The sequence below is a fragment of the Vicugna pacos genome, chromosome 7 (genome assembly GCF_048564905.1).
Source record: "Vicugna pacos chromosome 7, VicPac4, whole genome shotgun sequence".
Classification (NCBI taxonomy): domain Eukaryota; kingdom Metazoa; phylum Chordata; class Mammalia; order Artiodactyla; family Camelidae; genus Vicugna; species Vicugna pacos.
The window spans coordinates 6,978,760-7,003,836 of NC_132993.1; the positions used below are offsets into that span (position 1 = coordinate 6,978,760).

Consider the following 25,077-nt stretch of genomic DNA (forward strand, 5'->3'; position numbering starts at 1 on the left):
TGTGTGACTGGCTTTATTGTGATATTGGTTCATCGTGGTGGTCTGGAACTGAACCCACCATATCTCTGAGGTCTGCCTGTGCTCACAACTAGGGGCTGTAGAAAAGCATGAAGGCAGGAGCTTAAGCATTATTGTTAAAATCAGCAGCATGACATATATTTTTACACTCACTAAAATAATAATGGTGGCATAACTGATGATAAAACACTGATGCACTTTTATGTACCCTAGTTTAATAACAGTTTGGAACTGAATGGTCCATTTTTATTTACTTTGCCTGTTGTGTCTAGAAACTTCTTTGGATCTCCCTTATCAGTCCAGTCTCCACACATATTTTGTAGCTTTATAATCTGAGAGGCGCTGACCTCTCTCCCTCTGTCTACCTCTGTCGGCTGCACCACGCAGCTCAGTTCCCACAGCTGGTGCACGAGGGGGCCTGGAGGCCAGTGTCCGGCTGGGTTTACTCTGTCTATCCTTCTCAGAGAGGTACTCTTGCGCCTCAATGCCTTCTCTGCTACATCTTCCCTCTCTGTTTTCAGCTCTCTGCCCCCCTGCTCTGCAAACCCTTTATCTCCAGGGAAAGTGTGCATAATGGTTCAAATCTTGGGCTCCAGCATTAGACTGACTCTGTTTATCCCATTCACTGCCTGTTTATTATGTGATCTTGGGGGAGTTAATCAACCTCTCTAAGCCTTGGTTTCCTCACTTATGAACTAGACTTAGAAATGGTAACAACTTCATAGGGTTATCCTGAGGATCCCGTGAAGAAATGCTGATTAAAAACTCAGACTAGTGCTCAGCATTTAGGATAAGGGGTAAATGGGAAAGGACACATTGGGAGTTTGAGATGTGCAAATACTGACCACATAAAATAGATAAACAGCAAGTTCAGACTGTACAGCACAGGGAACTATATTCAATATCTTGTAGTAACCTATAATGAAAAAGAATATGAAAATGAATATATGCATGTATATGTGTGACTGAACTGTTATCCTGTACACCAGAAATGGACACAACATTGTAAGCTGACTAGAACTCTAAAAAAAAAAAAAAACCAAAAACAAAACAGCACCGATGAGCACAGTCTGAGCTGCTCCTAGAGCTGGAATGGGTGGGCGGTCACAAAACACTAAGTGTAGTCTGAGTGGCTTCAGGAGTTCGCAGCCTGGACCCGCTGGATGGAACATAACCCAACACCAGCAAAACGAGTCAAAGCTGCCATTCGCACGCTGTCACGTTCCCCCAGAATTCCTACCCCACACCATCCCTAAAGAGTCCCTGAAGAGCCACCAGTGTCTTTCCAGAAGACTAAGAAGCTTCTGAGTTTTTCAGAAGAAGTGGGGGGGGGGAACCTGGGCAGGGGACCCCCAGACGCCTGGGCCCGACCCTTCAGAAGGCCACCACGCCAGTGTCAGTGACGGATTTCCCCCAGTGTGGACTCTGAATTACAAGCAGGGCTGGAACGCAGCCAACACAAAACCACTACAGACAGTCTGCAACGGGGAGGCTGCTCTGAACACGAAAGATCGGCTGTTTCATTCCATTGTTTTCCTTTCCCTCACTATATTCCTTCATTTATTTTCCTCTTGTCTTCATTTTCTTTTCAGTATTTGCAATTTGCATTGACATGCATATTTAAAATGTAACAAAGATTAAATGCGGTTACTGTAATGCTTTTCATGCTAGACATACATGCTATGGACAGTCAACAATGGGGATAATTTGTACGCGGCTAATTAAGGCCTGACAGGATCGTTCTTAACCACGTCCTCTGGAGGGCTTGCTTGCTTTCTCTAGCAGGGTTTACAGGTTCTCCCTGATTTGCAAAGTGTGCGCTCTGAGGTCCCACCCCTGCGTCTTCGCCTCTTCCTTCCCGTTGGTGATTTTCTCTCCCATGTTTGTAAGCTACCTCTGTGTACAGTGAGTCCTCAAGAGACAGCTGTTGAATAAACCACCTCAACCTGACTTGGTTGGCCCATTCCCCCCCTTTTATTAGGCTTACAAGTTTCTGAAAATCAGAAGCCTAAGAAAACGGTAACAAATATTACAAAAAATATGAATCTTCACAAAATTATGTGGAGGCAATATTACGACTCTCACAGGGACAAGAAAACTTGAGGTGAGAAAAGTTAAGTACACAGGTTGTCACAGTCACCGAGCTCAGAAGCAGCAGAGGGGGCACCGCTTTTATTGTCACTGGTACTAAGTGCATAATGTGCATACTGGAGACTCACTGAGTAACTGGTTAAATGAATGAATGAAAGAAACGGCTCTTGAAAAATCTATTTCATATTGACTATTGCATCCAGGCCCTTTGGAAACGGGACAGTTTCCATGGAATGCGGTAACTTGGCCAAGGTATCCCCAAAGAGTAATAGTAGAAAATAACCGTGCTCTTCACTTTCCAGGCAGTGTCCTGGTTGTGAAGCCTTGCTGCTAACATGGCTGAGACCGTCTGGATCGTGAGGAGTTTAACAGACTGCAAATAACAGACTGAGTCCGGATTAAGAATGGTCTGCAATGAAGGCTAATGGCATCGGCCATGAAACGGGGCTATTATACAATTAAAAACCTCAATAAGCCCACAACATCCCTCTTTAACTCATTAGTTATTACGAAGATAAGAAAATGGATAAAGCCTTCATTATCCAATCATTTCTCTGCCTGTCAATAAAAATAAAAATAAAAATAAAAATAAAAATAAAAATAAAAATAAAAAGATGGGAGCAGGATCAGGTCTGTGAAACCAAAATGCTGAAGGGATCAACAAGACATCTTTCTAAACCTGACTTTCAGCAGGAGGCATAATCATTAAAAGCCACCCACCCACCTGTGTTTCTGAGGACCGTGCACAGCAAGCAGCCAGGACTCAGACACGGGCCGAATGCTGTGAGGTGTGTAAATGAGTATCTCTGACTTTTAAAAAATTCTGTTCATCTGCTTGAAGGAGATCTGATCACAAGTAAGAACAAGCAACCCATCCTCGCTGGTCAGCAGGGCAGACACAAGAGGAAGGGCCTGCACGGCCTCTGCACAGGCTCGAAGCTCCCGCACCCACAAGCTGTGGACGCGCAGGGGAACGTGGTGCTGGCCACAGGGTAGCTATGGACATCCTTTCAAGATATCTGCAAGGCTGTTTTGTCAGTCAACCTTGACTCTACACCAGTATGAGAGAGAGAACAAAAGCTCTGCAGTCTTCTCAGTGACATCACCACAGTGGAAAGCAGACCTATTCATCTCCTCTTGCTGCCAAAGTGATTACCGCAAACTAAGTGGGTTAAAACAACACAGAGTCATCACCTTTCAGTTCCGCAGATTACAGCTCCCGCCTCAGTCTGGCTGGGCCAAAGTCAAGGTGTTGTCAGGGCCAAATTCCTTTCTGGAGCTTCTATGAAAGAATCCATTTTCTTTCCTTCTCCAGTTTTTACAGGACGCCTAGTCTCTTGGCTCATGGACCCACTCTTTCCTCTTCAAACACAGTGATACAGCATCTCTCTGATCCTGTTTCTGTAATTAGATACTAAATTTCTTTCTGACCCCTGCTGAGAAAACTCCTCTGTTTTCTGTTTTTAAAGACTCCTGTGATTGGATTGGGGCCACTTTGATAATCCAGGATAATCTCCCATCTCCAGGTTTTTACCTTTAATCATATATATGAAGTCCCTTCTGCCAAGGTAACACTTTTTACGGGGTCTGGGGAGTAGGATGTGAATATCTTTGGGGGCTGTTACCCTGCCTACAGCACTAACCCTTCTCAGTGCTGACAAAGACAGGCGGGGAGGTATTATTATCCATGCTCATTTCCTCAAATTTTCCGAACATCCTATATTTCCATCTCGATGATTTATCTTCCTGCATATAGAGTAAGTTATTTCATGTTAATATCAGCCATTTGACTAGCCTAACACAATTGCCATGCTTCTAAAAAATTAATGAAATTATTATACATCACATATAGTGAGTGACGTAGTATATATATTTAATATATGTATGTGTGTATGCAAGTATAGATAAACATATTAGTAGACTCATGATTTGCATTTCAAAATCTTGGCAAAATTACTTTATTATTTAGTACAAAATAACTTCCTAATTTTTCGCTGTGCATAGTAAAAAAAATCTCTACAAAGACTAAAGCATTGGTGTGTGTCTCTGTGTGTTTATGATTCATGGCAGAAAGAAAGTTTACAAACACTAGAAAAAATCTAAATCTCTAAAGGGCTACAAATTTAATTCAAATTGCAAATAGTTACTGAGTCGCTGCTAAGTGATGGACACAAAGGATTTACAAACATAAATGAGGTATGGTTTTTGGCCTCATGACTTACAGTTACAGGGAGAAGACAGATTTGTAGGCAAAGAATATATAGGTAAGATACAATATAACTTTGTAATAAATGTAATTTGCCTTGAGTATCTGGGGAAGCAAGCTTCTAAATAATGAGTTTTTACTAGAATTGGGGGGGGCCATGGCCAAAGTCGGGGAGATGTTCTCAAGAAAGAAGCCCTGAGCTGATCACTGGGGAATGACGTTTAGCTGGCAGGTGTGTGATGGGACATTTTAGGTGCAGGTAGAAGGGCCAGCAATGAGACAGTAGAAATATTTTGAGAATGTCCCTGACGTAGAGTGAGGAAACGCTGAGAAGGTGAGACGAGGGGAGACTGGAACTCGGAATGGTAACTGCAGGAGGTGGGGTTTAATCACGCGGTTAACGGGGAGCCCTTGAACATGTCTGGACAGGATATTAGCAGGCCCCTGTTAGAACAGAAACTAATGCTCATTTCCCCCTTCTTTTTAGGTCACAGAACCCTCAGTTTTAGCGAGGCACATTTATGCCCAGTTAAAGGCTACCTAATCCAGCCATCTCTGCAGCTGAGTGTGGTCATGTCACTAAGTTCCAGCTGATATGTGAATCAATGTAGCATGAAAGGTGCTTTCAAAAAGACAATTCATGCTTTCTTCTTCCCCTTCTCTACCTTCCACCTGCAATGTGAATGTGATGGCTGGAGCTCTAGAAGCCTCATTGGGTCCTGAAGATGTGGTGAAATCCTAAGAATGCTAGAGCAGATTGCTGGGAGAAGCATGGGCTTCTTTTGCACAAAAGGGAAGTGAGCTTTCACCTTGTTTAAGCCAGCCTGCCTGCCTGCCTTCCTTCCTTCCTTTTCTTCTACTTTATTTAGTGCAGCTCAACGCAACCCAAAATCAGTGGTTTTCAACCTGGCAACACATTAAAACCTCAAGAAGTTGCAAAATTCAGGATAACCAAAGATTTTGATTTAATTACACGGAGCCAGGGCCTGATGATCAGCCATTTTTAATGCTTTCTAGGTCATTCTAATGTATATGAAGCCAGGCAGCGATAATCACAGTTACGAAGTTGTAGGATGGGGGAGAGTCAGGGTTGGAGGTTGTTATTTTGGAAGGCTGTCACAATACTGCTCAGAATGTAGGTTTAGAAGTTAGAGAAAAGCCGTAGTGACAGAGGGTCAGGTGTCTGCGAAGGGCTCAGGAGAGGTGGCCGGCATACTCAGGAAGGCGTGTGATCTTTCAGTGGGACTTAAGGTAAACAGACAGCTGCATCACGTGGGGGTTCCCCACCACCCACGGATCACGTGCTTGAGCTGCTTCATCGGGACTTTAAACTTAGTGGCACGCCTTTTCCTTTGATCCTTTGCCCGTGATTGATTTTTAGGGAGAGTGATATTATTCCCCCCCCCTCCAGGAAATATAATAATAAATCTCCCTCTTTCTGAAGCATGCTGGAGAGAGGGATGATGATGGAAAATGTACTGTGCTTATTAATCTCTCTTGGATCCAGTTCTGTTTTTCTCAGCATCACTAAATAATCTCTTCTGTTCAAGTCCATTTAGCATTCCGTCGGTGGCTGTGCCTATTTCGGGAACCCTCGGCATGCTCTGAACATTTGACAGGCTCACACCTGATTAATCCTTCTCCCTCTGCCGTCATCAATATTACTTAGGAGCAGTGGTCAAACAACACTGACACTTTGCTGACATCTTCTCCGGCGCCCAATTACCTTCCTGTCATGATACAATCCATGAGGTGACAGGAGGATTCTATGCTGTGCCAAGCAAGTTGGCACCAAAATGTCCCTGAGACAGAATATAATAGATCATTTTTATGGTTCTTTTGGAAACGCAGAGAGACATTTCCCTATCCCCATTGCCAACAGGTGTTTTAACTCACAGGGTTGCTTTGAACCTTGAGCTACCCAGCGCCCGCCTAGATGAGCCGGGCCGATGAGTCCTGCTTCATATCCCCAGGGAGCTGCCTCCTGAAAGAGCAGAAGCCCTCGCCTTGGGCTCTGAGCCCTGACCCCCATACTGAAAAGCAGTTACTCTTCGAAATGAGTTTAGCTCCTACATTTTTGAAGAATGTCCTTTTTCGATGCAAGTTTATAGTCGAGGAAATCTGGCCAGTGAACTTCAGCAGGCTAATAGGAGTAAAATACCCGGGGCTTCAGAGCCCTTCTGAAATCCGTTCTGGCAATGCTCTGAGACTGAAACACATGCTTTGGGGCTAAACAGGATTAAACTCAAGAGTTTTCTTTTTCTTCTTCTTTTTAAAAATCCCGTTAGATCAAAAGGGCATCTCTGTTTATGTATCTAAAAAGGGTCAATAGCTATCCATCTAAATATTTTATTTTAGATGGACATACACATTTATTTGACTGTCAACTATTGTTTTGGTCAGTTTAGCAACCAGAAGAGCGTTACTCATAAGTGGTATCAGGACACCTTGTAATGTCACATTCCTGTAACACGCATGAATCAGGCTGCTGGGTACCAGGGTGCAGAACAACCGTTCTCCCAGGCAGGAGGCCACAAGGATTAAAAGCACAAATAATTTCGCAGAATCCAGATCAACGAGAAAAAACATATTTTGCAGTAAAGCCAATGGCATGGATGTTCTTGGTTTCTCTCTGCTAAACGGGACACAGGGACCCTCCAGTTTGCCCAGACACTCACTCCAGTACCGAGGCTGGTGGAATCAAGACTAGGGTTGCCATTCTGCTGTTGAAAATTATTCTTCTCCTGGCTTTTTAAAGAGAAAATGATTTAATATTGTTTCATGGTGAGCCAGGATGCCTCTGGGGGCCCCTACTTTTTAATTTTACTTTTTAAAACTACTTTGAAACATTTTAATTGAACAAGTTAAGTAGGAACGTGGTAAAAATAAATAAATAAAAGAGTAAGTAAGATGTAGAAAGGGACATAGACAAGTCTTCTGTGAGACCCCACATCCTTGGTCTACTGTGTTAACTATTCATAGTTTATATGTAGTTTCCAGAAACCGTCTGTGCACGTACGAGGGTCAAAGAGCTCTCTGCACTTTTATGAAACCAGACTCATCCCATACATATTATTCCTCAACTTGCTTTTTGCAGTTTCATCTGGTCATTTTTATATGCAAGTGTTTGTGAATCTAGCTTCTTCCTGGAACAGCCTAACAATAGTGTAATTATCTAAAACTCTGTTAACAGATATTTCTGTTTGGGTTGGTTTGGGCTGCTACAAAAAATGGAAAATAAAATCTTAGCACTTATATTTGCTTGTCTTCATTCAAGAGAGTAATGCCATACAGCGAAAAAAAAGTTCAAAGAATTGATACATGGCAGTTCTGACAGCAACTTCCAAATTACCCTTAAAAGGTAGCTTCCTCGACTTCTCTGCCCCTCACGTGGAGAGATCATGAAATAGATCTGGACTGATGCTGTCACTGCACACCGGGGGTCACACTGCTGCCCACAGGGGTGTCCCCCAGGACTGAAACGCAGGCTGGGGAATATGCACCGACAAACCCGAGTGCCAAGTCCAGGCTGTGGTCATAGGACACAGCTGTTTGCCCTAAACTGTCAGAAGCTGAGACTTTTCCCCTGAAGGGGAATTCACGTTTGCACTACCAGTCAGCATGAGGAACAAATGCTCCCCCTCTGGGAACGGAAGTAGAGCCTGGGATGGGGAGAAGGACTCCCTCCTCCTCTGGGTTCTGGAGGAGGCTCCAGCCTAGATCCCGATGCTCAGAGCTACCCAAGGAAGGTCATTAGTGAGAGCAGGGCGGAGACCCAGGGGGAGGAGCCGGGCAGGGGCTCGGGGACCAGAGTCCTGTCTGTGGTCCCTGACGGTCATTTCAGGTGGCAGTTGTAAATTTTCCGCAGTTGTCACATTTCTTTAAGCCCCAGCCCTTCAGTAAGGTCTCCCTGAAAGACGCAATGTGGTTTCCATGTCACTGGGGATGACTGGGGAGCCCTCTGCCATCCCATAAGAGCATCAGTCGAGGCAGCCATCGCCAGCAGAGCAAAGATCTCACAAGGTGGCAACAGGGCAGTCAAGCAGGAAGGGCAGAGAGGGAGGCTGGGAGACACTGTCCCCATGGGCTGCAGCGTGGGACCCAACGACATAACCAGGACATGTGACGGGCGTGTGTGGTCTGAGTCACAGTCTCGACAGTGACAACAGATGTGTGGAGAGCATTTACCGGTGAAATACACATATGCATTCTCACTTAGGAGTATCGTCTCATTTAAACTTCAAATCCACCGTACAATGTGTGTATTAATACCATTTCAATTTTGTGCTGAGGAAATAGTCACAAAGAGCTGTTGTTGTGACTTCTTCAAAGTCACTGAGCTAGCAAGCAACAGAGCTAGGATTCAAATCCAGGTTACATTTAGAAAATAATTTGAACTTATTTATGATAAAATCACTTTTAATATAAAATCAAAACAAGAAATTAAAAAAACTAAATAAGGAACACCACAGAGGTGAGCATAAATAGATGTTAAAACTGAAATCATACGCCCATATTCATTAATCACAATCGCTAAGATGTGGAAGCAACCAGGCGTCTACTGATGGATGAGTGGATGGAACATGGTCTACACATAATGATGAAATATTATTCAGCCTTAAAAAGGAAGGAGGTTCTGACAGGTGCCACAGCACAGAAGAACCCTGAGGATATTCGGCTAAGTAAAATAAGCCAACCACAAAAAGACAAACACTGTATGACTCCCATTTATCTGAGGTACTAAAGCAGTTGAATTCATAGAGACAGAAAGTTGAACAGTGGTTACCAGGGGCTGAGGGAGGGAGGAATGGGGAGTTACTGTTTAATGGGTAGACAGCATCAGTTTTGCAAGATGAAAAGAGTTTCAGAGACAGACTGTGCTGATGATTGTACAACAAAATGTGTGTATTTAATACCACTATACTATATATACTTTGAAAAATTGGTAAGATAGTAAACTTTTTGTAATGTGTATTTCATTAGAATTTTAAAAATTGAAAAAGTGGAATCATACTGTATATAGCGCACATGTCAAGATATTTACAGTTTATTTCTTGTTGTGTATTGTGTATCCATGGAGTTTGCCTGCCCTGGGTTTGAATTTCAGCTCTACCACTTATCAGCTGTGTGACCTTGGGGAAGTAACTAAACCTCTCTGGAGCTTAATTTCCTCTTCTGTCAACTGAGGAAAAACAGTACCTGCATCATAGGGTCAATGTGATGTTTAAATGACATTACACATTTAAGCACTTGGAACAACAACTGGCATGTAATTAACACTCAACAAATGTTCACCATTTATTATTTGAACAGCATGATGGATGAGAATGCACAAATAAACATTTCACTCTGTGTAAAACTGAACTTATTTCAGTGAAAAAACTGTTGAGAGCATTAGATGAAATTATAAACAATGCAAAAATATATAAGGACTACTTTTCAAAATATTCAAAATATTTAGCAGTTAATTGTTGGATCGTAAGCTGAGACAATCAAATGTAAGTTTCTGGCTTTGAAACAATGAAGAGGTTCTCCTGCCTGTAAACATCATTATGGATTATATCTGGCGCAGGAAGGAAAGCTCCACAGACGCACCAGTTCCACTCAGGGGCAACGGCACAAGGAGCAAGCGGTGAGCGTTTGACTGGCCTTCCCAGTGCTGAGCTGGGAGCTGGTCTCTCATCATAACACAGACTGTGCTAATGGACTTTCACCTCCCTTCCTTCCTCCCACGGACGTGCTCATCTTGGCCAGGGCTCAACGATGCAGAAACTCGACCAGTAAAACTAGGGAAGGGCACTCAGGCCACGAGTGGCACGCCTTCCCTGGTAATTCCATTTCGGAATTGCTAATTTCAGATGTGATGATTTAGCGCATTGAGTCAGGCTGCGAGAGACCAGGAATTACCCAGTGGTGAGCACTTAGCTGAGACCAAGGCTCACTTAATTAGGATTCTGGCACTGTAGGTGGGAATATTTACTATTGCCGTGAATAGTAAATCATAAATGTTAAATTACATTCAATCTCGGAAATAACTGTGCAAAACTTCTCCCAGCATAGATAATCAGGCAATTATTGAGATGGGTGCAGTGCTTGCAGCCCACCGCTGCTTTGCTGTGAGACCCAGTCACACCCGGAGCTCCAGTCTAATTTATTCCAGCCCCTTTTTTTGTGTATTTGACTCCAGGAAAAAAGGATAAATGCTTACTTTAGGTTTTAGAGTTCTTTTTTTTTTTTTAAACATACATATAATATGTGTTCTATTGTTTAAGCTTTCACTGTAAAGCTTACATATAGCTAGTGAAAACATTAAATTCATAAATCATTAAAAAGATAAAAAACAGCATGAGTGTCATCCTTGATCACGATATTGCCAAAAAACACCAGACTCGATGTCTGGAAATTTGGGTCTTGCTCTTCTCTCTACTTCTTATTTCCAATGTAATTTTGGAAAGTAACTAAAATTTTCCTGGGCCCCAACTGATGCATCTGTTCTTTAAGAAAATTTTAACTCTATTAGCTAGGGTTCTATTAACATTTTAGTAACAAAAATACTACACCCTACTGCAAATTTAAACATTCATTTATGACAACACTTTACCCAACTTTCACATGAATTGGGAAGAACTATATATTTGCACTCATTTTGGTTTCTTTCTTGCTTTCTCTGTTTATTGCAGGTGCTGGGGATTGAACCCAGGCCCTTGTGGACGCTAAGCCTGCGCTCTGCCGTTTGAGCTATGCCCTCCCCCTCAGACCATTTTAATCTAATTGTTGCTGTGACTGAGGTAAGATGACTGGAAGAAGTAACTTTCTGAGCTGCGTATTGAGTCTGGAAGCATGAGATGCAGCGGAAACTCTATTTTTACTTTTACATCACAACGAACGTGGCTGCACACCTGTGAATTTCACTTGTCTGCGTGCACTAGATCTTCCTTGTCCCGAGTCCCTCAGCGGTCTTCTGCGGTGGGACAAAGAGCACCGGATACCAGTGCTCGCGGGAGCTCACGCTCTGGGTTGCCTGGACAATGATCCAGCTATTTGTCAAGCCGACAAATGAATCCAAGAGAGCCTACGGAACCTGCTTAAGGGCTCACAATGGTAAGAGGCGACAAGAATGTAAGTCAGGGCAGAGATGCTTATCACTGCCCTTCACTGTTAACCCCAGTACCTAGAGGAGCCCTTGGCACATAAGAGTTCCATCAGTTTTTGTTGAGAAAGTGACTGACAGAATGAAGGATTGACTGACTGACTGACTGAAAAGCTATCATCAAACCCAGGTCCTTCTGATTTCATTCTCCTGACTTCCAGTCTTTGTATAGTGTGTATATGTGTGTGTGTGTGCATGTGGATACCTCTTTCAAAACAAAACTAAGAAGTGAATATCATGATTTCCTCTTTACAATTAACCACAATTAATGCATAATTATAGCTATTTACACACAGAGACATATTAAGAAATTACAGGTCATTGAAATGTACAGCCTTGGCTGGAGAGGGTGTGGAGAAAAGGGAACCCTCCTACACTGTTGGTGGGGATGTAATTTGGCGCAGCCACTATGGAAAACAGTATGGAGATTCCTTAAAAAACTAAAAATAGAGTTACTCTATGATCTGGCTATCCTGAGCATATATCCAGAGAAAACTCCAATTCAAAAAAATGTGTACACCCCAATGTTCATAGCAGCACTATTTACAATAGCCAAGACATGGAAGCAGCCTAAATATCCACTGACAGATGGCTGGATAAAGAAGATGTGGTGTATATATATACACAATGGAATACTACTCAGCCATAAAATGAAATGAAAAATGTCTTGCAGCAACATGGATGGACCTCGAGATTAGCATACTACGTGAAGTAAGCCAGAAAGAGAATGAGAAATATGTGACAGTATTTATATATGGAATCTAAAAAATGCCCCAAAGGAACTTATTTACAAAACAGAAACAGACTCATAGACATAGAAAACAAACTTATGGTTACCAAAGGGGAAAGGAGGGAGGGATAAATTGGGAGTTTGGGAGTTTGGGATTAGCAGATACAAACTGCTGTGTACAGAACAGATAAACAACAAGGTCCTACTGTCTAGTGCAGGGAACTATATTCAGTATCTTGCAATAATCTGTAATTAAAAAGAATATATATATATATATATATACACACATATGTACATGTATAACTGAATCATTATGCTGTATACCAGAAACTAACACAACATTGTAAATCAACTATACCTCAAATGAAAAAAAAATAAATGGCTTTGGTACTTATTTCATTTATTAAAAGAAAAATGGCTTTTGGAAAATATGCAGACAACCGACCTGGCAATCATGTAACTTCACATTCAGAATTAGTTTTCAGTTAACTAGCAGGACGAACCTGTCCTTCCAAGTAAAACAGAGGCAACGGATAGGCACTGGGGTCGGTCACGTGAGGAACCGCAGGGCTCTGCTCTCTGCTGCCGCCCAGAGGCGCGCATGGAGCACAGCGGGCCTCTCCAGCGTCTGAAACTACCAGAAGCTGAACCCGACTCCTACTATTCCGCTCAGACTCCCGGGGCCTGTTCCCCATCGAACGACAGCTGATTTATCTTTATCTGTCACTGATACACACCCAGGCATTCACTGTGAAGCAGGACAAAAGCCAGTAGAGGGAAAAAGGAAACCCAGAATGGATCTTCCTTGAGCTGATTTGTATCAGTTATAAACAGCTCAGGAGGGAAGGAAAAGCAGACAGCAAGCAGGGTTGCTGAAGACAAGCGCAAAGAACATTCCCCCCCCTTCCTTCCCTCCCCCGCCTCCTCCCGCCTCCTCCCCCCTCCTCCGGCTACTCAAAGCCAACAGCGCAGGAGGCGGAAGCGCGCACCGCAGGCGCCCGAGCCGTGCTGTGGACGCTGGCCTCCTGCACCCGGGCTCCCCGCCCGCGGCCACCCCTCCACGGTCACCAAGCACGTTTCACAGAGCAAATCCCTGTCTGCTACACGGCCCATTATTTTCCTCTCTGAATAAAATATGAGCGCATCAATTATGTGTTCCTCTGCTTCTAAATGCAGGCCCGGGTGGCACGGACCTCCTCCCGCTGTTGTGTTTTTCAGAACGTTCCTGACATTTGTCAGCGGGGTTGGTTCCAAACCTTCGAGCCCGTTATCTTCCCATCCCGGCGCTTTTCACCCTCTGCCCGCCCCGCCCCGGGCCGGCACTCACCACTGCTTGTAGTCGGCGTCGCAGTTGCAGTAGAACCGCGGGTCCGTGCAGTTCCGCTCGATGCCGCAGGCGCACTTCTGGATGCCCGGGCCCGAGCCTCCCCAGTAGTAGTGCTTCTCGTTGGCTCTGCCGACCCACCAGGTGTAAGGGCTTCCGTCTGCGGGAAAGGGGAAAAGCACACTGAAGGCGCGCCAGCACCGAGTCACCGGCAGGTCACGGCTACCTCCCCTCCCCAGGAATAAGCATCACGCCACCCTCTTCCAAGCCGATGTATTTCAAGAATATTGAATGTTAATGAAAAACACCAGAGCGGATGGTAAGCTCAGGTTTTCCCGCTGGGACAGGCACCTCTTCCTTTGAAAGAAGCGTTTACATTCCAGCTTTTTAGGAGTCTGTTCTGTAAAGGGGTATGTCCACAGCGGAGGGAGGTGTGGAGGCCCTGCCCGGATTCTGTAACACACAACTAACTTCATGACAATTTGTGTTTCTCCTGTGAAACGATGGTCATGGAGGTGACAGAACATTAGAGCTAACATGGATTTTCCTTATGCCTTAGTATGACCTCCTTACTTTACAGGTAAGGAGCTTAGGTCTAGAAAGGGGCTTTCAATCACTTGGCAGATTAGATCCCAAAGCAGAAGCCCGACATTGAATCTCAGTAGACCCTGTACAGTGCTCTTTATACAATGTTACTTTGTCTTATTATTTGGCCTAATATTCACTTATTCATTCATTCATTCATTCATCCAATCATCAAGCATCCACTGTGTTTCCATCATGTGTCAAACATTACAAGATACTCAGCAGAATAATGGAAGAAAAAAATACAAATTGAGAGTTCAGTTCAGTTATTATTATGAACACATGGGAGAGTGGGTGAGGGAGAGGCGGTGAGGACGGTTGGTTTCCTGAAGATGTAAAAATTCTGAGCTACGTCTTGAAGGTTAAGTTACCCAGGATGTAAGAGAGGTTAAGTACCCCTGGGTAAAGGGAGGAGAATGGGCACGTCCACATACACGTAGGAGCGTGAGTATCTAAGGTAGCACAGGGCTGAAGAGGTACGTCTGGGAGGGCAGCAGGAGTTGGAAGCAGACCGTGGGTGAGGGCCACATCACGACAAACTGTGTCCGAGTAAGAAGTTACTTGGCATTCGGTGACTCTTGCTTTTGTGTTTATTTCCTCCTATTTAAGAAAGTTGAACTTCATCCTGAAACTAATGGGAAACCATCAGTGTTTTACAAGCAGGGAACTCTCATGATCAAATTTGTGTTTTAAAAGATCCACAGTAAGATGAAAGACAGATTTTGGGGGGGATGGAGGTCAGATGGGACCCTCCTATGTTAATACAGAAGAGGAAGAATAAGACAGGAGTGGAAATGGAGAGGGAGATGAGATGGAAAGCGATTTTGGAATTATAACTGGCTTGGGACTGTTGGGATTTGGGTGGGAAGGTGTTGGGGATTAATCCTGGGTTTCTGGCTTGGGTGACTAAGAGGACGGTGATGTGCTTCACCAAGGTAGGTCACAGGGTGGGAAGAGGAGAAGCTGGGGAAAGTCGAAGGAAGGGCGATGAGGATGACCTTGATCCGTGAAGCAGCAATTGGCTACAGGGGTCTGGGTCTCAGGAGCATTCTGGGCTGAAAATCCTGTTTTAGGAAACATCAGGGTAAACCAGGAAGTACTGGTAGCCAGAGAGATGCCATTGGACACCTGGATTCCAGCAGCATTTAAAGAACAGAAAGAGAGGGAAATGGCCAGAGTGGAGGTCAAGAAAGAGAGCAGTCAGGGAGGGTGGAGGAGAAATGAGCCAAGAATTTCCAAGAGAGCAGTGTGCTCGGCATTGTCAGATTTCCTAGCAAAGTCCGTTAAGATGTAGGCTGTAACTCTGTCTTCTAATCTGACAGCTAGAAGGTCTTTGCTGAGAGGAGTTTCAGGTGAATGATGGGAGGGAGGAAAAGTCCAGGTGGCAGCTGGCAGAGGAAGGAAGGGAAGGGGAGAAAGGGGAGGGCCTGAGAACAGCCCCTCCCTTGCAGGAAGCTGAGGAATGAATGGAATTTCACGGAGGCAGTGCGGCCAGTAAACCAAGAAGATGAGGCAATTCAGATCTCCATGAGCATGGCTAAAATTCCACTACACTCACAAGTGTAGGTGTACACTTATCCCAGTATCTGTGCTCAGAAATAAAGAGGAGGAACGTGTCTTGCACTCAACTGCGAGTTCAGGCTTGATGTCGTGGATGAACCAATGCTCTGAACTTGGAGAGGAGTTATTCAGCTATCTTACTTTGTACAAATTGCTCCATTTTCCAGTTGTGTTGACTTAATTTGGAAAAGTTACTTTTTCCCTTCACAAGATCATGTATAGCACCTGAATTTAAAAAACAAAAAAAAACACACTTGACTTGATCTGCAAACAGGAGAGCAGGGGATTTCAGCACCCTGTTCCGTATGGGGAGGAAAGCCAGCTCTCCGAGGTAAGGGTGCACTCTGAAACCCAGGCCTCTGCTTATCTGGGCCTGTCCCAGCACGTAGTAGGCTGTTTGCTTTCTACACTCAAGTGATTTTGCTTCTTCCTCCTCCTCCTTCCATCAGGGTAACGAGTAAAGCTTCTAACTTTCGATGCTTTCCAATGTTGGAACCATGACCAATAATAAACTCTTGTTTTTTTTTGTTTGTTTGTTTGTTTTGATGTAGTTAAGAGTTTTAAAAAGTGAGGCTTGAAAAATTCCATTTATGGAAACTATAAACTCTGAGCCAGGTCATTTGGTTAGTAAGCCGCCCTAGGTCTCGGCTGATTCCATCTCTGGCCATGTTACGGGAAGAGAACAAAGGCGGACAGTGCCACGCTGACTGTGCGGAGGCCCCCGGGCCTGCCAGACCACAACCTGACCCTGAAAATGTAAATACACGACCTAGACTGGCTATCATATCTACTTATCCCATTGCATCTTTGCAAGCTGACCTAATGTTCAATTCTTTCAAATTTTGGTTACTATCATTGTATTTGGAAACTAGAGGATACTAACATACCTGGTGGCGGGGAAGAAACAAACCAGACACCTGGGGACCTGGAGGCACTGGGCCTTCTGGCAGGAGAACTCCCTAGACCTAGGCAGGCCTGTACCTCAAACAGCCAATGAAAAAGTATGTATCTCAGAACCTCAGCCCAATTTCCGACGATCCCTAGAACAACCTAACGCTAGTATTTTCATCACAGACAGTGATGATAAACTGAAGGCACCAGAGAAGCTGTGTGGCTCTGTATTCTTTATAAACATCAGTACGATGTCCGTAAAGGGAGCAAGATAATCACCAGCTTCTCCTTCGGCATGAGACCGAGATGTGCTGTCAGAAAGAGGAGAGAGGGCCGGCTGATTGCCAGCCGCCCCCTCAGGGAGCGCCAAGAAGCCCAGGAGAGGAGGTCTCACTGTCAAGCTGTTTGGGCCACGGGTGCTCCGGCAGACGCCCTAAGCTCTGCGTGGGGCCCGGGCTCTGAGCTACGCCCACGTGGCAGACCCTCAGTTCCTGTAAGGAGGGACCCTCACGGGACATCAGGGTGGGATCCGAGCGGAGGATGTGCAGTGAGCTCCCCTTCAGTGCAGGGAGGAGACACACTAGAGACCAGGTAAGGATGGCTCAACTTCCCAGCCTCGCCCCCACCCCCTCCTTTCTCTCAAGTCACGTATGGTCTTACGTTGCTCATGTTTCCAACTAGGGTGCCGGAAAATCAGTGTTATTTTGTTCCCCTTCCTAGGAAAGTAGGTTAAGCGCAGTCCAAAATGTGCTGCACAGCTGTTCCCACATCTGCCACGAACAGAAGCGTGCCCATAAGAAAAACATATTCCAGGGAAGAAGCAAATTGCACCCTTTGTTATTAGCACTGGCTAATTTGGTTAAATCAAATCATTATAATTTATTAATTTGGCATATATTTTATATTCAGTGAGAAGAGAATGGTTCAATTTGTGTTGAGCAAAGATTTGCCTTATTTCAGTGCTGCGCTAACGAAGTGCTACTTTTTGCTTCACAAATCATTACTTACCTGTTAATTGGCTCTGGGGAAAAGACGTTACAGGCGATAAAAGTGGAAAGACTTTTTAAAAGATACGAATAAGAAGTGGTGAGGAAAGAAACAATTTAATTACCCAGTGCTGAAGAGTTCAAGAATTTCTCTGATCTCAGAATATGAAGACCTTTGCTAATAATACTGAGTAGGTGTAATGACTCCGACAAGATTATGTAATGATAAGAACCACATTCTAGGTTAACTAGAAGCTAAATTATCAAAGTAAGGCATATTGTATTAAAACAGCCAGATGTGGATTGAACGAAAGGCAATCATGGCACTGTTTGTATGCACTTAAGATCAAATTTTATTATGCTGAAGATTTATTATGGTTGGATGGCTAAACTGAAAAAGGGAGAAAGAAAAGAAGCAACTTGTTTTCCTAAATTTAGAGAAACCAATAGATCTCTGTTATTTTACAAGCTGTTTTAGAAACACAAGGGCAAACACATGGGGACCTCTGGATGGAAATGCGGACGTGCCTGCGACTTTCCAGATGCGTTCTTAGAACCTCTGGGTGACACAAGGTAACCTAACAGTCTGCTTACATAAATATCCTGGAACATCTACAGTCAGACCCAGGATGGTCCCTGGGACTTTTAATTTAGTTTAATCCACTTCCAGAGAATATTAAAAACAGTACCACAAAGGTTTGTCGTCTCCAAAATGAAAACTTAAAAGCATGCTTTCAGCTTGATGAAACCTAGTCTTATTATATCTGTACCATCTGCTTACCTACAAATTGTGTTAAAGAATCACAGGGGGCTTTTTAGCAGAGGAAACAGGACAGACACAACTGCAGCAGGGACCTGCCCTTCGGAGCGCTGCCTGGCGCCCCCTGCTGGCAGCTCCCTCTCTGCCCTCCCCAGGCTCATGGCTGTCAGGTTTGAAAGCCCCTGCAGTGCAAGATCCTCTTTCAAAAGAATGACTAACACTCTGAAAAATCTCCCAGTACCCCTGCATCCTTAGCATGACACCACCAAATCTTTTTTTCCTCCACTTGATCACTAAGTTTCAGCTGACTACTCGGATCTGATTACAGTAAGCCATGGTGACAGTAGGCTTATTAAGTAAAGATATCTTTAACTGGTGTAATTCTAGACTGTGGGTGCAAAGCATTTTAGTACCTGTGGGCACCTTCATTCTAAAGCAAGTGACCTAGAGAAGAAGGGAAGTAAAGGAGCCCTTATAATAAACTCCAGACAGGGCTGGAGCAGAGAGGAAATCTGGAGGAGCTGCAGCTTGTAGGATACAGAGCTCTTCAGAAAATCTGGCAGTTACCATTTAAAAGATCAAGCTGGCGAGAATCCCCTCTTCCTTCAGTACAAGATGTGCACAGTCCAGGGATCATGGAGCCCTCAGGATAACACTGACAGCTGCCCTTGCCCCCAGTGCTGAAGGGGGAATAGGTTTCTCATCCTAGAGTTCTGTGGCTTAAATAGAGGGAGCCTCTCCTCTTTGACATGTGAAACTGGTCCCTGTACAAACACTTCCAAGAACCGGACCATGGCAGCCCCAGGCTCAGCATCCTCAGAGAAGGATGAAGGCGAGGAAGGGAAGTCGTGGAGCCCTGCTTCCGTTTTTCCCCTCTGGTGGGAAGTCAGTGCAGGAAAGGGTTTGCAGCTTACCTAAGGTTCACCTGTGGCTCTTGTAAAGCATGTAGATTTCTCGGCCTACAGAATGAGATTCATAGAACAAGAATCTCCGAGGGACACCTTGAAGCTGTCGCTAATGCCCTGGTGATTGTTATCATCAGATGGATCTGCATCACACGGACCTGGGGAAATGACAGTGTGGGTCTGGTTCGCAGCACTGTGAGAGGCCGGTGCCGGGGTCCCCTTGGGACACCAATCCAGGACCTGTTCTCTTAGTAAGATGTGAAGAGGTAATAACGGTGTTTACTACAGTAACCCTTCTGTTAAAATTTCCCAATTACATTTTCCCTGAATAATCTAGACCCTGTAACCCCCTACTTTTTTTTTTGCACCTTCATAATCATGATTCTGACTCCAAATGCCTATTTTTTTTTTTTTTTACTATTTACACTAAGAGCTTTAAAAATAAAATGAAAAATCACACATTTGGGCATTTTCATAGACACAAAAGCCTATCATCTTAAGCTGTCTATCATTTTTGTGAAATCAGTTTACTAATCTGGGTAACAATATTCTTTTTCTGCTTCCCAACTGTCTAATCCTATGTTGTTCTAGGTTAATATAAAGACCAAACAAAGAATGAATCCATAAAAGTCCTGCGGAGTTCATACTGCAGACAGTGATGTGAAGTTGAGAAAACTTATAATTTTGAAGTTATAATATAAACATTCAATTTGGTATTAAAGGTGAATATTTTATCTCTCTGTGATTGAATGTCACTAAACTTATTTGATTAGGGCTGAATAGAAATGAATGAAGCTGATCAGCCTCCCGTTGCATCTTTCACAATTACATTGGATTTTTACTATATTTTATCAATTTGAATAGGGACCAAATTTAGGAATGGAGAATTGAAGTGCAGATCAAAATGGGCCTGAACTGAAATGTTAATTAATTAAAAATTAATTTCACTGCATAATATTTAAATTTATTTTATTGAATTGAACTTAATAGATTTCAATCAAGGACTGATTCCACTGAGCAGAATTTGATTGAGTTGAATCAAATCACTTTGAATCCTATTCAAATGAACTAGATTTTATTAATTTGAGTGGAATTGAAATGACAGATGAGATGGGAGTTTGTAATGCTGAGCGGTATTAAAGAGAACAGAAGAGGCCAACTCACTCTGAGTTAACTTGGCTTCAGTTTCTGTAGAGATCACTGCATCTGTGGTCCCCTCCTTCCCTCTGGTTAATTCCTTTCTATCATGGCCCCAGGAACGAACGTGATTAATAATACCAAGGTGATCAAATGGAACCACATGCTGTTTGTTGGATGTTAGTAACGCACTTTGCTAGTCATTTTCACTGGAAGAGCCCGGCCAATTATTTTAAATATTTCTTTTCCTCTTTACAGAATAAATGAAGAAAGAATTACCGAATCTCAAGGACAATGATTTGTGTGAGTCCTGACTGCTTCTTTTATTCTTCTTCTCCGTTAAAAATTGTATTTATTTGATAAAGTGCGCCTCACCTTGGACTATTGTTTGTACTGAATGTCTCGATATCCTGTGCCCTGACTTTCATTAATTTTTATTTTATCTTTTAAACAAGCACCTCAGCTTTTCAAATTAGTAGCAATATACTGTTTTGCAACCAACGACATGCTACATAATCAATAAACACCTTCTTAGGGCTGGAGAGACAATGTGGGAGATAGGAGTGAACACCTGATTCCTATTCTTCTAAGCTTCTGAGTTAGTACAAAATGAGTTATGTTTAAAAGTTTAATATTATTGAAAGCTTTATGCCTCGATATCTTATGGGGCATACCCATAATAAGATGAAAAAATACACACTGAATGTCATAGGAGCAGTTCAGGCAATGGATCCTATAGGATTTTGGAGAAGCGCGTGATTACCCACGACCAAGGTGGCCTGGACAGCCTCCATGAAGAGACAGGTCTGACTGCAGCTTTTATGGACAGATAGGATCTAGAAACCAGAATGAGGATGTGGGGCATTTCAGAAGCCCTTGAATGGCTGGGCCAAGGGATGAAGCCAAGAAACATCCAAATGATTCCAGGAACTGTGGGGTGATTAGTCAGGCTTGTGAGGGCCGTGGAGAGAAGCAGAATTTGTGGCTGGAAAGATGGTGATGGGTATTTTCATGGTGTTTGCACTCTAGCTATTTAGTAACAAGAAGTCAAATTTAAAATTTTTAAACACTAAAATATTTTACATATACAAATACTGTACGTTTATCTGCAGTATAAAGAATAATAATGAAATACGGAGCCTTGTAATTTATCTGTTATCGTTGGTATGTGGTATGTTGCTCTTTGAGTACATCACATTTCCTAATTCTAATGTTAATGAGCGTTGGACTGTGTCTGGCTTTTTCACATGCTCTGCGAAAATGTGTAAGAGCTCTGAGCACATCCCTGCAGTGGAATTGTTAGGTCATATGGTTTGTGCATCTTCAAATTGTTTTTCCAAAGCACTTGTGTGACTGTGGAATCCCACCAGCAGCATATAAAACTTTCAGTTAATCAAAATCCTTGACAACTCTTCCATAATTAATGGTTAAGCCGTTAGTTTTGACAACTGGTGAATGACAAATACTATCTCTTTTTGGTTTAGTTATACTTCCTTGATTGTTTGCCTTTCCATGTTTATCCTTCATTTATATTTTCCTATTTAAAAAAAAATCTGTTCTTTTTTTGGACTATTTTCTCATTGGATTTTTTTTGGTGTCTTATTGATTTGTAGAAAATGCTTAGGAAAACTGATCCTTTGATAGTTATAATAATTCAAATTTCACTCTTTTTAAAGTCCTTTTTACTTTTCTTCCAGAATTCTAGTTAGATACGTATTATGTTACTGATCTAATTTCTCTACTCTTAGTCTCTCTTTCCTATTTAACAATCCTTTGTCTCACTGGGCAGATTTCTGGGAACCTCCTTCAGAATCTATTTTCCATGTCACTACTCTCACATAAGCTGGTTAGAAACTGCTATTTAAGTCTCCCATTAAGCTTTTAATTTTATCCATTACTCTCTGATTTCTACAATTTTTATTTGGTTCTTTTTCAAATGCTACTAATGATTTTTGATAATGTCTTCTGCCATCATATCTTTAATTGCTCCCTAAAAATAAATCTGATCCAACAATTCTAATACTTAAGTTTTTGCAGGACTGAAAATGCTATTAGTTATTCCTGCTGACTCACAAATAAGGTGTCTTGGTACCCTACACATTTCTTGATTATTTTTTCCTTTGAGATCATGTTCCTTGGAAATGCCATCTCTGGGAATGGAGGTTCAGATGAACCTTTCAGATAACTTATATTTGCTTTTATCAGACACCTGGAGGCGGGTATTACCAAGCTGAGACCTCTTTAGAATACATTTTCAGCTTGAAATTTTTTACAGCCATGCAAAAGTGTGAAATTGACCTGTAAACATGCATCAGAATCGGCTTTTTGTTACATGACTTGGAAGGATAATTGCTTTCTTCTTCTCTTTACTTCCAGCCAAGGTCCGGACAGTCAAAATTCCTATGCTATCTTCTTCTATAGAGCGGGTTTTTAGTTTTTAGGTTTTTTTCGCCACTGAGAATCTGGACTCTTGGTTTCTGTTTTCCATAAAGGTGTATTTGACACCACCCATCACTTGCTGTGGCCCCTTCTTCCACATGCCTGGAAACTGGCACTGCAGGTTGCCAGGAACTGGACGAAGCCCTTAGGCCAGCTTCCAGCTTTGGCCCTCATTATGCTGCTGGTCCATGGTTTTACTTCTAAGGATCTTCCTCACTGTCATTTAAGCTCAATTATACATTCCTAAGGATTTCTTAAAATATTTTTCCCATACAATTAAAACGTTTGTGGGGGAGGGCTTTCACGGTACCTGCGTGGCCTTGACCCTGTAGCAGAAGTCTGTTCCTGTGGGTTCGGTCAGCGTGATGCTCTGGGATGTGTCATTAGGGAACAAGGGCTGGAAACAGAGGACCTGCCCTAGGAGTGATGTGAAGAAGACTTGGGGCACCATGGACACGGTGTGTCGCACAACAGAGGCGGAGGTAAAACACACTGTAAAAGAGAATCAGTGGGGTTTGGGGACCAGATGGAACAGCTGGTGTTGACTCCTTGCTTTTAAGGTTAAGCAAATACGAGCGTTTTGAAAGAAATTTCTATCTCAGAGGAGGGTGTTGGTTTGTGGGAAAGATGTTCTGTTTGATTTTACACTGGGTGAATCTGAGGTGACAGCGGGTCTCAGCGGGGGCTGGTTCCACCTCCTCAGGTAGGACTCAGAAACATTTATAAGGGGCTACTGGCATTGAGTGTCCTGGGTCCAGGGATGCTGAATGCCCTGCAATGTGTGCGGCAGTCTTGTACAAGAGCTGCCCCACGCCAAGTGCCAACAGGACCCTTGGAGGAGCCTTCTCACACAGCCAGGCCCAGATGGACAGGAGACAAGACCTGTGAATTCAAGGGACATCAGCGCCAAAGCCACAGTGACGATGGAATCTGAGAGTGGGACACAGTGCTTAGAACGGGGTCAGCGGTCAGTCTGCTGTCATTCTCATTCCCCAGGGCAACCGCTATTACCCTTCTCTTTGTGTGGAGCCACGGCTGTTACAGACCTGAATGACTCCGTTCCTCATATTGTGCGGCTGCTGTTTCATGTGCTCACCCCCCCTAGAGACAGGAAGCTCCATCCTGACCCCGATTCTGTACCTCCAGCTCCCAGCACAGTCCTAGGCACAGCGGGTAAAGGAGAAATGACGGCCCTGGAGAGGTGAAGGGTAAAGCCTGGCCAGTCGACATCAGTGGATTTGAGGTTGAGGTCACTGATGAACCCGAGGGACGGTCTTATGGTTCCAGGAACCAAGCTTCAAGAGATCAAGGTACTGAGGATGTGAGGAAGCAAACATGAATGGTCAAAAAGGTGGCTGGGGAGCAAGTGCAGATTCTGTAAGACAGTGGGGTCTTGACCTTATCTGTGGTCAAAAAGCAAAGAAATTCACAAAGAGGAAAAGAGGAAAACTGAGATGATGGGGCCCATGTGGCCCAATCACTACAGTAGTGATGACGATGCTCACTACCTCTTCCCAGCACGCAGGAGCCTGCATCTGCCCTGCCGTCGTGCTGCCGTGCACAAGACCTCAGGCTGGTTTGTTATCTCCAGCCCACCCTGGGGAAGACGCCACCAGGGGAGTCACGAAAAGGAGAAGAGAGAAGGATAAGCCTTCATGCTAAGGCTTCTGAACGAATCCCATCTTCTCTACTATTTAACAAGTTAAAACAGAAAATAAAAACTGATGACATTAAAATAATTAGCCTCGACCTTGAGCCCTGTCATACGTATTACTCTCAAGACAGTAATGTGTTACCCTCCGAACACGGCAGCCATCCTTTCACAGCAGAGTGAGACACTGCTTACCGAGCACACAGCCTGCGGTCACATGCCAGACCTGCTGTCAGTGCGGGCAGGACCCCTTTCTTGTCCACGGGACACCAAACCAGCAGAGTCTCTCATCATCCATCCATTACCTGGCCCTTCTCCCTGGGAACTGAGATGTGAAAGCCTTTCTCAATGGCACAGCAGCTATATTGAAGGGGCACAAATTCAGCGTCCTCCAATCTTACAGAAGAGCAGTGAGATGACAAAAAATTGAATAACAATAATAAGTGTCATATTTTTTCAAGTGGGTAAAAGGTATACTTATTTAAACAGTGAAATTGCTAAAATTTATCCTTATTCTTTTCTTCCTGACAACAAAAGAACTGAACAGCAAAGTACAGAAGAAAATTTTCCTTGCAAGTATTTAACTAAAACTTGCTTTATTCGCCTGCTGACTAACCTGCTGATATTAAACGAAATTCTTCAAA

At 43.5% G+C, this 25,077-nt stretch overlaps 1 protein-coding gene across 6 annotated transcripts in view; it reads right to left on the reverse strand.

Moving 5' to 3' along the window:
- The window catches only part of CNTNAP2 (contactin associated protein 2), a 1,225,886-nt gene that overhangs the window by 383,511 nt on the left and 817,298 nt on the right, over positions 1 to 25,077 (reverse strand). For all 6 annotated transcript variants that reach the window (XR_012074163.1, XM_031674555.2, XM_072964285.1 and 3 more), the window contains one exon: positions 13,523 to 13,679. Coding sequence is in view for 5 of the 6 variants with exons in the window: in XM_031674555.2 (XP_031530415.2) it covers positions 13,523 to 13,679 (157 nt within the window). In the remaining variant the exon portion in view is untranslated. The remainder of the gene's footprint in view (positions 1 to 13,522; positions 13,680 to 25,077) is intronic.